General features: G+C 40.7%; 1 protein-coding gene across 1 annotated transcript in view; it reads right to left on the bottom strand.

Moving 5' to 3' along the window:
* Nucleotides 1-12,744: 12,744 nt before the first annotated feature.
* LOC124112008 (WD repeat-containing protein 36-like) overlaps nt 12,745-14,839 on the bottom strand; it is a 43,987-nt gene continuing 41,892 nt past the window's right edge. The window contains exons 18-20 of the mRNA XM_046471976.2: nt 14,364-14,448; nt 13,842-14,029; nt 12,745-12,942 (exon numbers count right to left, since the gene is read on the bottom strand). Of these exons, the coding sequence (XP_046327932.2) occupies nt 12,793-12,942; nt 13,842-14,029; nt 14,364-14,448 (423 nt within the window). The 3' untranslated portion in view covers nt 12,745-12,792. The remainder of the gene's footprint in view (nt 12,943-13,841; nt 14,030-14,363; nt 14,449-14,839) is intronic.

The following is a 14,839-nucleotide window of genomic DNA, read 5'->3' as shown; positions in this document are numbered from 1 at the left end:
ATTTCAAATTGACGTCCCTATCTAACCATTTATAACTATTGAATTCCTACGACTGCGCAGATCAAATACAGAAAATCTCCATCAATCCTTCTTAAAACTAGTATCGTGGCAGCGAGGGCCATTGCCTGAAGCATGATGCAATGGCTTAGTCACAGCAATGTGCATCAAAGGGTTTGACCGTCTGAAATATGTTGAGGTTGTTGTGGGTTAAGGCGACGTGAAACGCCAACAGGGTCCTAGAATGGCGTAAGGTAGAAATACACAGTGAATTAGAGTTTCTCACGTGTCAGGGCTGACCTTTCACCTTATCCAATCCCAGGTTTCCGTAACCACGTGACGCCATCGTCGTGACGTTGTTTAACATCGATGCTTGATGAGCTCTCCAGTCAACGTGGCACAATGTGATGGTATTCTCCATGTTCAAGGATAACGCACCAAACACGATCCTCTGGAAAAGGCAAGGGTTGCTGTTGGTTCTTCAGCGCCTGTGTACTTTAGAATTACTTCTAACAATATCATCAAGCTACATATATACCGACTTCTTAGTGTAGTGGGCAGAGTGTATCCCGGGGAGCGGAAGGTCGTAAGTTCGATCTCCCGACAGCGTCATGCCGAAAGAAGTTACAATATGGTACTTACTGTAACCGACCCGTGAAGATCCGGGGTAGAACAGGTCAAACTCAAACATTCACTCACTCAAACTGTCTACACGTTTTATAGACCTTGGTGCGGAAATAACTTACGGCTGTAATGAAATAACAAAGCAATGCTATGTTCAGGAAGCCAAGCCCTGTAATCTATTTGCAAAATGGACCAAAATAAGTATCAGTATATGCATCATCAACAATGGAGAAACGTGCATGAAACTCGTGAAGCAAGCACGAAGCAGTGTAACTGCAAGCAATATTACCACGTTCAGAAAATAACTGCTAAATTTGACATAAAATCTGTTTCTATATACTTGAGTATGTTTTTGTATCGGAATCGTGAGGGACTATGATTTTACTTCGCTTTTAGCAATATTCCAGAAATATCACGGCGGGGGACACCAGAAACGGGTTTCAAACTTTGTACCTATGTGGGGAATCGAACCCAGGCGTGACGACAAACTCTTTAACCACTAGGCTACCCCACCGCCCCTGCATCGGAATAGTTGGTAGACTGCTATTGAAAGCATTAGCGGTTGCAGGGGAAACACATGGAGAGACTGACATAGCAGTATATTATTTCCCATATAATACAATTTAATGTCAATAGTAATAGCTTTTATGTAAAATTTAGTAGTTATTTGTGAGATTATAAGACAATGGCGAGAAGTAACTAGAAAAGGATAGCAAGGGAACCATATCATTCTTTTTTTCTTCACTATGACAGTAACACATCACATTCCCTATGGTTTGAAATTTCGGATTGCGGATCCCGCCTGTTCAAATATTAGTGAGTGAGTGAGTTTAACGCCGCTTTCAACAGTATTCAAGTTATATGGCGGCGTGTCAGCCCTATGTGGGAGGAAAGCCCCTAGTGATGCAGGTCTTGGACGTTTACCACTTCGGTGAAACCCACGAGCACGGGTATGGTGCTGACAAACCTAGAAACATAATCTCGGCGAACCGGGATTCGAACCCACCAGCATAGGTTTCTGGCGTGCCTAAGGGACGCAACTCTGCACAGCGAATCGCGGCGCCTCAGACGACTGGGCCACCCGTGCCCCCGTTCAAATATTAACTGTATCAGAACAGTAAACTTAATCATTCCAACATTCATACTCTTTTGCGTCCTATGGTAATAGTGGTGGAAATCATTTGCGTCCATTTTTATTTGCCATACGTGTATTTTGAGGTAATCTCCTGCGTCTTCTTGAGTTGATGCAACAATGGTTCAATAGTCATACACAATATGTCCACTTTAATTGAAGCAACATTGGTTCAATAGTCATACACAATATGTCCACTTTAATTGAAGCAACATTGGTTCAATAGTCATACACAATATGTCCACTTTAATTGAAGCAACATTGGTTCAATAGTCATACACAATATGTCCACTTTAATTGAAGCAACATTGGTTCAATAGTCATACACAATATGTCCACTTTTATTGAAGCAACATAGGTTCAATAGGCATACACAATATGTGCACTTTAATCGAAGCAACATTGCTTCAATAAGCATACACAATGTGCCAATTTTAATTGAAGCAACATATATATGTCCACTTTAATTGATGCAACATTGCTTCAATACAGTCATCGCTTCAATGGTTATATGCAATATGTCTTCTTAGGTTGATGCAACATTGCTTCAATACAGTCATCGCTTCAATGGTTATATGCAATATGTCTTCTTTGGTTGATGCAACATTACTTTAATAATATAACTATTTCATAGGCACGTGCGTTATTGCCACTAAACCCTCATTATATTACCGATGATACACGTTGCTGTCAAATGTTAATCTGCTTGTCAGTGTCAGCAAATCAGTGTTGCTTAAACAAAGAATCTTAATATCGCAACGTGACCGATGGTGGCGCAATCAGTGTCTCGGGGGTGTATCGGAAATAGTTGTGGCAGTGCGTGGGTGGGTGGATATTGACCCTCTGTCAAACGCGTCTGCAACTTTAAGTTGGGTACTGCTGTGTAAAGAATGTCTGTACAAGACAATATGAGTGAATGAGTGAAAGCGCTTTGGCATCAGGACAACTGACCCCAGAGACACACAACATATACACGCACATACACACTGAACCCACCCCACCCTCACACGACCCAGATAATACAACACAGCATAGGTATATAAGGACAGAGAGAGCGAATTTTATTTTGGCTATATCAAAGAGAGAGAGAGAGAGAGAGAGAGAGACAGAGAGAGAGACAGAGAGAGAGAGAGAGAGAGAGAGAGAGAGAGAGGGAGAGAGGGATTCAACTGGGACACCCACGTGGGGAATCGAACCCGGGGATGCTGTCACCAGGGTACCCCTCATCCCAGCCTCTCAGTGAAGTAGTCACTAGCACTAGATCTGAAGCAGCACTTCAATGTATCTCGAAACATAGAAGACTGAGACCATCCCACATTTGAAAGAGTGAATTTGGTTTAGCGTCCTCTTTGAACAATATATCATTAGTATAACAATAGGCTACCCCAGTGGAGAATACATGAATAAAATGTGTTCCCCAAACCTTTCGACCGGAGCTATAAGTCTACATCCCTGAATCACACTGACCCTCTTGACCCGACCACCCTTCAAGGTGACTATCTTCTGTCTGTCAAAGCTGGGAACTGTTTTACTGTCTGTCGTAATACATCTTTACGCGATGCCAGACACACTATATCAACACTGTATGTGTGTCCGGAAGTCCCTGCAACAAATGGGCCGTTATAAATAGCCTTTGAGGTCGTATTTCATTGTACAGGATAATCCTCTTATTCATTCTCAAGATTAGATATACTCATAAAATATTTAAGAGGAAACGATCTCTTACATGACACAGAATGATATCACGGAGTTTTCTGGTTCTAACAATGACATGTTTGATACCGGTTAATACACACCCAAATCTGTGGTTTGGGGTAGTCAAAGTATGCAGTAAACTTATATTTTCTCGTGGCGACACACGTTTAAAAAGTCTGTTCTGTTACAAAGCACAGAAAAATAAAACTGGTGATGTGCAAATACACGAAATGCTTTCTTTCTAATTGTTAATCAATATGGAAAAAACCCGCCATACATGGAACGCATTTCCGTGCTGCGGGCGAGTTTGGTCGACATATTCAGAAACGTGAGCAGGTGCTCCGGGATAGGCTATATCAGATATTGGGTTTTTTAAAAAAAAGTGAGTTAGGTTCCATGTTCAAAATAGATGATGTGTTAAACTGATGTAGAATATAGTTGTTTTGGTTATTTTTAGAATACTGCATCTTAAATATAAAATAATTGCAAAGACTGTCAGCGTATGATGTGCTCTTCGTGAATTAGGGCGCGAATTTGAGTCACTCAAGCCTATGCATAGCGTTCAAGTTTACGAACTATATTTATTTACATCCCTTTTACATAGTCGTATTTTCTTTCAATGTACAAAGATGAAATCAACGTAGTTGAATTTTGGTAGATATTTAATGTAAGTACATAATAGGAACGATAAGAACACACTTATCACCATCACCTTGATATTTAGTAGTTTGAATATTAGTTATAAGAAAGCCCTCAAAAACGCTTGAAATCCTATTTGCCCTTAAGATACCTTTAATATTAAACAGACTGACACGGCTAGCGGTTAAGTGACAATTTGCATCCCTGATCTTTAGAACGAATGTGTTGATGACCGTTTGTCTTGAGTTATTTATTCAGTACTGTTTATTATCTAGTTTTAATCTGTTAAAATTGAAACGAGCGATCAGTTATAATGCTTGTTATTAGTTCAGTGCCTACTATCGGATTGTCAAATGTCGAAATCTGGTGGTTTCGAGTGAACTTTGCTCAAAGTGTTATTTTTCTCTATTTTGTTTTTCAGTGAGTGCCCAGTATAATAGACCAAGACGTCTATTAAACAGCAGGGGAAAACGTTTGTTTGTTGCTTATCGTCTAACTCGATCGCACTGTATTCGAAGGTACAATGACACGCAATCAACCAAAACAAAGGAGCCTTAACACCCGATCCATTTAGAAAAGAGTATCACTCTAAATGTTGTTCGGTGTTGGATGCTAACAATGTGTTTTGTCATTTGTGCTAGTTTAGAGATCTCTTAGTTATCACATTTATTAACCTTAGAAATATCTGCGACGGGGTATAGCTCAGGGGTACAGCACTCGACTGCAGATCGAGGGGTGAGCGGTTGGTTCCCTGGTGCCCCCTCTATATGATTGTAAAGTCAAATTATAGCAAGGACCAAGGAAGTAGCGCTTCAACCAGACTGAGGCCATTCCACTGTAGCAGAAGAGACTTGTAATGAACACACGTGGCGTACAGCTGAAGAGGCAGGATTCAAACTTTTCTACCACAGGACATCAGCATGACAATCTGGAAATGTCAACTCTCACCCATGCTCGTTCTGGCTGCACGGGACAGTCGTGATCTTCCAAGACTTGGAATTCTTTGGACAAGAATTTGAGTCGTTGTCAGAAGTGGGTTCAACAACACTGCGACTGTAGACGTTCATATCAGGCTGAAGTTCTATGGGTTAAGGCGCTTCCGCAATGCAGACTTACTCCCTTAACCGTACCATGATTATTGATTCGAATCCCGAATTCGTGATCCTTGTTTTGACACCCCTATGGGTGTCACTAAAGTGTCAAATGTTTGCAGCCTGCGTCATGAGAGCTTCCGGAAAAAAACCGCGATTTATAACTGACCTAATATTGAATCAATTGAACCCAATTCGCTTATTCATCTCCAAAATACGACGGTCTGTAAATAATCGAGTCTGGACCCGTCAATCCAGTAACTGACATGAGCATCGACTGTGGCAGGTATAACCTAAGTGGCCCATGGGTGAGTGAGTGATGTGAGTGATGTTGAACATCATACCAGTTATATCACGGTGTGTCAGTTTGATGTGGGTAGAAAGCCAGGAGTGATGCATGTCTTTTGGATTTGGGGGAAACCAACGAGCAAGGTGTTGACCGAAAAGCATACTGGAGTTAAAACTTGGCTTCTTAACCGTGGACGCTGTCAGCAAAGAGACAAATAATCCGTGATTGTAACTAAGATCTGATTTTAAAGACTTAGTTTTGCGGTAGGAGAACTAAGATCTGATTTTAATGACTTAGTTTAGCGGTAGCGAGATCTAAGATCTGATTTTAATGACTTAGTTTAGCGGTAGCGAGAACTAAGATCTGACTTTAATGACTTAGTTTAGCGGTAGGAGAACTAAGATCAGATTTTAATGACTTAGTTTAGCGGTAGCGAGAACTAAGATCTGATTTTAATGACTTAGTTTAGCGGTAGCGAGAACTAAGATCTGATTTTAATGACTTAGTTTAGCGGTAGCGAGAACTAAGATCGGACTTTAATGACTTAGTTTAGCGGTAGCGAGAACTAAGTTCTGATTTAAATGACTTAGTTTAGCGGAAGCGAGAACTAAGATCTGATTTAAATTACTTAGTTTAGCGGTAGCGAGAACTAAGATCGGACTTTAATGACTTAGTTTAGCGGTAGCGATAACTAAGATCTGATTTAAATGACTTAGTCTAGCGGTAGCGAGAACTAAGATCTGATTGTTATGAGATTGGGGCCATATGGGTCATGTTAGCAACAACTGTCTAAAATGACATGCTGGTTTCCATATTCCATATATCAACCAACCCACAGAGCCTTACCATCCGATGCTTTTAGAAAAGAATATCACTCTAAATGTTGTTTGGTGTTGGATGCTAACAATGTGTCATCTGTGCTAGTCTAGGGATCTCTTTGTTACCACATTTATTAACCCTAGAAATATCTGCGACGATGTATAGCTCAGGGGATACAGCACTCGACTGCAGATCGAGGGGTGACCGGTTGGTTCCCTGAAAGGCATAACTTTCAGGAAACAACAATTTTTCTAGTTTCTACGCCATAGATTTGGGACCAGCGCACAGGTTTCGAAACCTCATGGACAAAAATATCGGGGGGCACTTAACCTTTTTTTCCAGGTGTATATTTTGCCGGAGGAGAAAAGTCATGTTACCTGTGTTACAGTGAATAGAACCACTCCGTGGGGGTTGCGGGTTAGATTAGGTCCCCAGCAATCTGGTGGTCAGAAGCGACAAAAGCCTCGGTGGCTTGGCTGACTTGGTGAGTGTGGATCCTTGTTCACAATATCTATCACTGGATTGTCAGACCGAGACCCTCAAATTAACACAGAGCGCCGCCATAAAGCTGGAATATTGCCGAGTGAGGCGTTTAACAACAAACAAATAAACGTAGATGAACAGCGCGCACATCCCAAATCATGATGAATAGTGTTTGAAACGGCATTGGTGGGAGGGTTCACATTCACGAAACGTCCAGCAGCTCATACGTATATATATGTCAATGATAACTTGCCTCACGTGTAAGGTAAAGTGGCATAAATGTGATCCGTCTTGATATACAGTGTCGAGAAGGAGAGCGATAAAACCAGCGGAATATGGTCAACGGGAGGCAACTCTGATACTAGACACTTACCAGTGTGTTCAACTCTTGAGAAAGAAAAGGTAAGACTCGCCCAAGGAGAGACAAATACCCAGGATATCTTTTATTGATAAAAAAGAGTACATGTACTTGAAGAGTAAAGAGCACAATTAGTCAGCTAGCCCAGTTGTGCACATGAACTAGCCGAAATTCTTCATTTCGAAAAATAATTTTGTTTGCCAGGAGCAGTTAAATTGGGTTTCTTATCACAAATAATTCATGCAAAGGTTAAAGAACATCAGTTATTTTAAGCGTACATCGATGGTGAAAGTTAGAACTAGCAAGAAGAACTAATGGCGACCTATACACCATAATTTCTTTGTTTTAATTTTACCGTTATTTGTGTTAATTTCAAACAATTAAGAGGAAAACATGTAAAAATCCGGGCTATGCAAACAATCATACCATGCGTCTGTTAGGCCACACTAACATATTCCTTGTTTCACATCACCAGCTGACACGAAGAATCCTTCTTGTGTTATTTTTGGCAAAGTAATATTCCATTCCGAAGTTGCTATTTTTTATATAACCGGTCATGACGTCAAGGGCATTCTCGACTTATTTACGAATAGGACACAAAAACCTCTGCTTCTTCATTGTTTTTATTAAGTACATCTGAGAATTTAGGTTGGAGTGTTTGGGAAATCTCGACCTACCTGACATTTTTTAGAAAAGTATTATCAGAAACAAGAATATGTTTTTCTGGCCTAAGAAACACTTTATGGAATAAATAAAAACTGTTATCACAATTGCGTAAATTGAATATTGTCGTTTCCAAATATCTGTCATGGTTTAGCGGCCGAACTGCCCCCGAGTACACGTACACCCGCTTTGAAACCGTCTTACGACTTTCCGACCACACTGTTTCTTTTGATCGTACTCCAGCACCGGACGGAAGTAGTACACTGGGCTGCACGCATGCGTGTATCCGTTGCAGTAAGCGCACGTGCATCTTGCTTCGACAATCATCGACGGTTCTCGGGCTGCGTCGAAGTTCAGGACATAGTAGACGGGGCACAATGGGGAGCCGGGAGCGTCTGTGTTGGAGGCTTTCGGGCAATTCTTTTCTCCATATATATGTCGTGCTTTGGTAACCGGAGTGGTGACGTTTTTGTCTGCTCCGAACGCTGGCACCATGTAGAAAGATGCCTCGATTGTGTCCGTCGTGTCGCATACTCGCATGATGTAGCCGCCGCATGATGGCTCGACATTTGGAAGATGAAAGAGCTGTAATGGTAGAGAATGGTTTGTCAGGAATTATTAGATAGCCACCCATGCCTACCGAATGCTTGCCATAAAAGGCGACTATGAGGCGTCGTAATAGGCGACTTACGGGATCGGGTGGTCAGGCTCGCTGACTTGATTGATGCATGTCATCGTATCCCAATTGCGTGGATTGATGCTCATGATGTCAATCACTAGATTGTCTGGTCTGGACTCGATTATTTACAGACCGCCGTCATGTAGCTGGAATATTGCTGAGTGCGGCGTTGAAAAACAAACAAACAAACCAGATGGCAGAGATTGTAAGGGAGTACTTTCCACGGTCCATGCAAATGTCTTTCCTAAAGAAGCAAAAGATAAACGATGATTTTGACTGATTCAGTCATACAGCTAGTAACTGTCGTTCGGAATACCCCGTGTTAACCTTTTCGAAGTTGCATGATAAAAAAACATTCCGATTGTCACATTCCTTATCTGGTAAGCGACGCTCCAATTGGTCGGAAGAAAGGTCGTTCTGACGCGACTGGTAATGGGATGGCCTCCGATCTTTGTTTAGAGGTAGCGAAAACTGTGATTTCAATGAGATTGTATCAAATCAATGCACATAGATGTTGTCCCTCATTTGGGATTCTGGGTTATAACAGGTCCCGAGCAAACTATTCATTCAAATGTATGACAGACATTAGGGGAGGGTCATTATTTTCAGTATTTTAAAAAATCCCTGACCCACCCAACCCTGATATAAATAAAACTGAGATCGGGACGCTTCAGAGGACAGGGCCACCCGTGCCTTTTTACCTTTTGCTTAAACAAATAAACAAACATAACAAGACATACACATTCCTATTTGCAAGTGGATTAGTTAGATTGGATTTAACACAGCTTTCAAAAATATTTTCAAATAACGGCATGTCATGTGGGAGTAAAGTGATTCACATCGTAGATTGTTACCTGTGGAAAAACCAATGACCGCGAGTATGATACTGACAAACTATGGATGATAATCAGGGCGACACTGACATTAGAACTGCGGATCCTGGCACGACTGAGGGAAGTAACCATGATCAGCCAATCGCCTAAGATCATTGGGTCACTCCATGTTCAAGTAAGGACCTACCACCTCCATTTGAATTTCAGAATCACAGGATCAACTGAGGCACCCAGTCTCACTTTCCCAAAAAAATACTGTACAGATTTGTACAAACTTTAAAATAACTTACTGCAAAGATTGCACAGAAGAGCTGACATAGATTCTGTTTAGAAGACTTGAACAACATCGTGAAGGATCTGTAGGGTATTTCACGTCATAAATGATAAGTTGTCTTTGTACCAGTATATATAGCAGAAAACAAGGAACGGTAAATGGGCAATGTTCTGAATTTTCGAATTTACCATTTTTGAAGACTTAAGTTATTGTTTGAACCGGTTTTTTATTAAAAATTCCAGAATAGTTTCAATTATTAAACTTACTCTTACTTACAGTTCTGTTACGTGGTTGGCCACTATGGCAGGAAGAGCAACTCACACGGAACAAGCTGTAGATTAAGGCTACTCACAACATGAGGCGATATTTCACATCCAGTGACAGTGGTGACACATTGGTGGTGACAGACGAGTCTCTGTCGGTAATTCGATCCCGTTGTGAACTGACAATGAATTCTTAACACCTCCTATTTATGCAGGGAAATCACTATATTTTTCGATAAATTATGGTTTTTGAGCGGTTGATTAGGTTTGATTAATTGAGAATGTCATGGGTTGGTTCCAATGAACAGCTCTTCCTGAAAAGGCCCACCGTTAATGTCACCGATACATGCTCAGACGGCATCTGTACAAAGGTTATTCGTAGGACGGTATCTTTTTCAAATATTTAGCTTTGGAATCCGGAAATAAACAGGTTCGAACTGTACCCATTCACCTAGTATTAAGGGACTACCTACGAAGCACGTGTACATGCATGACGGTATATCCCAAAAACATACTGTCACGAGTTTTCTATCTTTATTGGGACCGTAGTTTAATGCCTAACTTCATACGGTACGTCAAGACAACACTTTTTACCCAATTTGAAAATTTGATTCACCTTTGAGAATTTGGTTTACAGTCAAGAATATAATATAGACACAAGTAACATAAATACAGGTTAACACGAAATGTAACAACGACGATAGCACTACGCATTAAGAGGTATAATTAAGTAATAAATCATTAAAAACCTTATGAAACAAAAGTGTATGACTTCATTAAAATAGTGACCTTATATTTTACAGGAACAAGATTTTTAAAATAATACCTAAAATGATACCATGGCTAGTTTATATAGCTGGAATATTGCGGAGTGCGGCGTTAAACTACAAACAAATAAATGAAAGACAAACACTGGTGGGACCAAAAGATATACGGGCCCTTTCCCTTTGAATTTGGCACCCGGGTTCTGCGACCAGGATGCAAGAATAGTTATGATTCAGTTCACAAACGTCACAGGTTTTTTTCCACATACCCAAACACACGACAACCGAATAGTGCATGCATAGGGAATTCCGCTTATGACGTTATACTTTACACGTGAGGTGAGGTCTTCCGCAAGTAATACTAATGTGCACTTATAATTCGCTAGCCTCCATGTAGAGTTCATGCTACATTCAAACGTCACTCTAGAAAGCCTTATTTCAACAAATGTGTCTTAAGTTTTGCTTTGAATGTCTGAAATGTTAACGAAAGTCTAATCTCAAGTGGAAGATCATTCCATAACTTTGGGGCAGCCACACTGAAAGTCTTTAGTCCATAGCTGGAAAGTCTATACTGAGGAACAGATAGCAGAAGTTGATTTGCTGATCTTGGTGGATTATGAAGCTGGAGCAGAGCGGAGAGAGATAAGCTGGAGCCTGGTTGTTGACAGCATTTACATGATCCTTGACTCGACCGGAAGCCAGTGTACGTGATGTCCTTGTCCCAATCCTGGCTGCAGTGTTCTGCACTAACTGGAGACGGTCTAGCGTTTGCTTTGTATGATATTCCGTGTGTTTATATGTACACAGGTGTATCTTTGCATTTTCTTCAGGATATCTGTAGCTATTAACTGTGGGACTGCGTTTATAAAGAGCCCTATGTACTACTTTCATTCTTACAGTTACTTTTTTCTGTTGTTTAACGCGTCAATCTTCAAGCTATATGATGGCCGTCTGGAACAGACGATCCAGTTATCGATATTTTGAGCAGCTACCCACGCCGTTGGTGTATGATCACACACAATCAACCAAATCACCGAGCCTGACCACCCGATACATGCATAGGTCATAGGTTGCCGGGGAACTGGTTTAACACGATATCGCCACGGGGATATTGTTACTTAATTGAAAGCCACAGACGACCATCACAGTGCGGAAGGGCCAATCTGTGCTAATATGGGTTCTAACCAAGGATCACCTGGTCCCGGTACCTCTAAACTACCCAGCATAATGAAATGAGGCTCCTTAGACTGCAGAGTCACCCTACCACTCCTCAGGTAAAGGTCGGAAGGGCCGCTGCGCTATCGAGAAGATCAATCTGCACCCACGAATAATACTGATTGAAATTATTTCGACAAAACTGTTGCTATGAAATTTACGAATTCTTCATTCGGTTGCCTACTTAAAAAAAGAGTGTATAGGTAATTAAAACAGGGGGAATGTTTCAATACTACTTCATCAGCAACTTCGCAGGCAGCTGCACCAACTCTTCAAGACAGTCAAGGCTTGCATTAACACTTAGTAGGGTAGTAACCTGTGCTTGTTGGCAAACAAGTGTTTAGCGGTATTAGGGCATGTATATTTCTTATTTTTTTAGTTCAATAAAAGAAACGAGAGTCATCAGAAGAGCAATACGCACCACTTCAGACACTGGTTAATACATGTACCAAGAGTTTGGTTTTCAAGTTATGCTCTGGAAACAAATATGGCGGACAGGCCAGATGATGACACTATCCCCCGCATAACATGCTGGGGGTACAAAAAGGACATCTAATTGTATCATAACACCTTTAAAACAACAACAATTAGTTCTGATCATTTAAATAAATCCTCCCTGTATTTTATCAAATGAAAATTACAAGAACTCCTATTTCTAAGCCCCACTACTTTTTCCCTCAACAACTGTGCACTTTCTATCAAACTGTGAACTATTTTTCACATATCTTAAACAACAGACAACTTATCAGCTGTATTCTAAACCAAAAGCATATCCATAATAATCAATAAAGCCTGGGAACATATTCTGTACCGGAATACCTCTCATCCACAATACATGTGAAAAAAGAGCCCTAATGGGTGGATCTCATTTTGATTACCCGATACTTTCAATACAGATGTTTGGGAAAGAGAATACAAGGAAGAACTAAGTATGTACATTTTATTGCATCTATATACACAAAGGCCAAGTCCTGCTATAAGGTTGCAGATCGCAGGTAGGTGACCAGACAAAGTGACTGGGTGAAGAGGTCTTCCAGTGTCCTCCACGACTCGCGGTGACTTGTCACTAGGCTCTTGGCTTCCTCCACAAGCTCGGGGGTCTCAGCTATCACATCAGCATTCAGCTTGAAACAAACAGCAGACAGTCATTACTGAGAAGGTGAGTGTGTTAGACAGTGGTTGGGTGAGTGAGTCAGCTATGATACAATTGCTTGTCAATAATCCAGAAGGGGCAAGACAACCCAGTGGTTAAAAACATATTTACATCATAATCAGTCCACAGGTTCTTCTGATGGTACAATAATAATGGGGCTACTGGGACCCTATCCTTCCCAGGTATTGTTTAACAATAATGAAAGGAATGGGCATGGTGGACTCTACACAAATCGGTTTTGTCAGTGAGCAAGTCCATGTTTTTGTAGACCAAAGCAATCAATATTCCAGCAACAATGACAGCACAAGCAATTTCTGCACCATCCCACAGATGACAATCAGTCAAGTCACAGAGTTGGATCATCAATTTAGACAGCTCTTATAATCAGCTTATAATTCTTGGAACCTATTCTGCCCTAAAATCACCACAGTGTGTAATCTGGAGACAAGTCCTAAAAAAACAAGAAATGACAGAAGAAAACGGAACTGTGACTCTGCCTGACCACATATAAAAATATTTTTCCTTTTTAAGTCTAATGCCTACTGTCAGTGGTTTGGAATAGGACTATGTGATATTGTGGATTATCCAAATTGTGCATTGATTTGAATAGAATGATGTAATATAATGGATTATAGAATATGACAATGGTTTGCTATAGAATTATGTAATATGAAAGATTATGGAGAAATTCATAATATACATGATATAAGAAGAACTGTGTAGAAGTGAGTATGTGAATGATATTTGGCTAACATAAGTACAGCAGACAGTAATCTGTGAATTACCATTAAAAGATGAAAAAGTGTCAACATGGCCTTACAAATAACCAACCCCTAATTTCAACCATATATGATATTAACACATGGTTACCTTCAGGAAGAGTCCCAGATAGGCCTGCACAATCTCAAAGTTGTGGTTGGTCTTGATACTGTGGTTGATGAATTTCATGAACTCAGCCATCACTTGAACATTTCCTCCACCAGAGGGCGCCAGTGAGCGAATCTCCACATCAATAGCTGAGGGGCCCAGTTCCTTCAGGTGATCCAGTACTGGTGAATCTACAAGATAACATACCCCTGATGTACATCTGAATGTGGGTCATGCAAGTAGATGGGGGAAAATGGTTTGCCAATCAACATCCTATATTACTGATTGGCAGGAAAGACATGGATATAAACATTACTCCAAAAAACACAAACATTGATTACTTAGATGTGTTCTACAAGGCAGAGAGAGTTACCCCCCTTGACAGCTGTCGGTTTCTATTCCTTTCAAAAGCAGGTTATTCATTAATTTCCCATAAACAATTATTCATGACAAACATCAGCATGGAGAAAAGATAACAACATTTTCTCTCTACCCCATCCCCACACACCCACCACCCCAACTCACAGTTGCCTGTGTCCCTGGAATCCTCCAGTAGCTGAGCCAGGGGGGAGAGTGGTTGTAGGTTACCGGACAGGATACGAGAGCCCTTCTAGAAGGAGAGACAGAATAACAATCACTGCTTTTCCTGAGACAATCTGATTGGTTATGGCAATTGTTATGGTAAGGCAATCAGAGTAACTATGACATGTACAAGTCCCTGGTAGTCACTTTGCTAATACAGCAGTCAGACCACCTCCAAACATAGATCTTCATCATATTGCCATCAGATCACATATTCATGCGCTTAACTTAATAAACTTACCTATTTATTGATATAGGCACAATAGGGCAGTAGAAAGTCAAATATCATAATTGTGTCAAACATCAAAATACTCTGAATACATAACCATGATATTGTACCATGCTTCACATCCACACACTTCAAAATCATCACAAAATAGAATGTAGAAATTGCTGGGTTATAGATGTTTGTATGTAAT

This window comes from Haliotis rufescens, unplaced genomic scaffold, assembly GCF_023055435.1.
Source record: "Haliotis rufescens isolate VD_foot unplaced genomic scaffold, xgHalRufe1.0.p SCAF_2, whole genome shotgun sequence".
Classification (NCBI taxonomy): Eukaryota; Metazoa; Mollusca; class Gastropoda; order Lepetellida; family Haliotidae; genus Haliotis; species Haliotis rufescens.
This window is presented reverse-complemented; position numbering and strand designations above follow the sequence as displayed.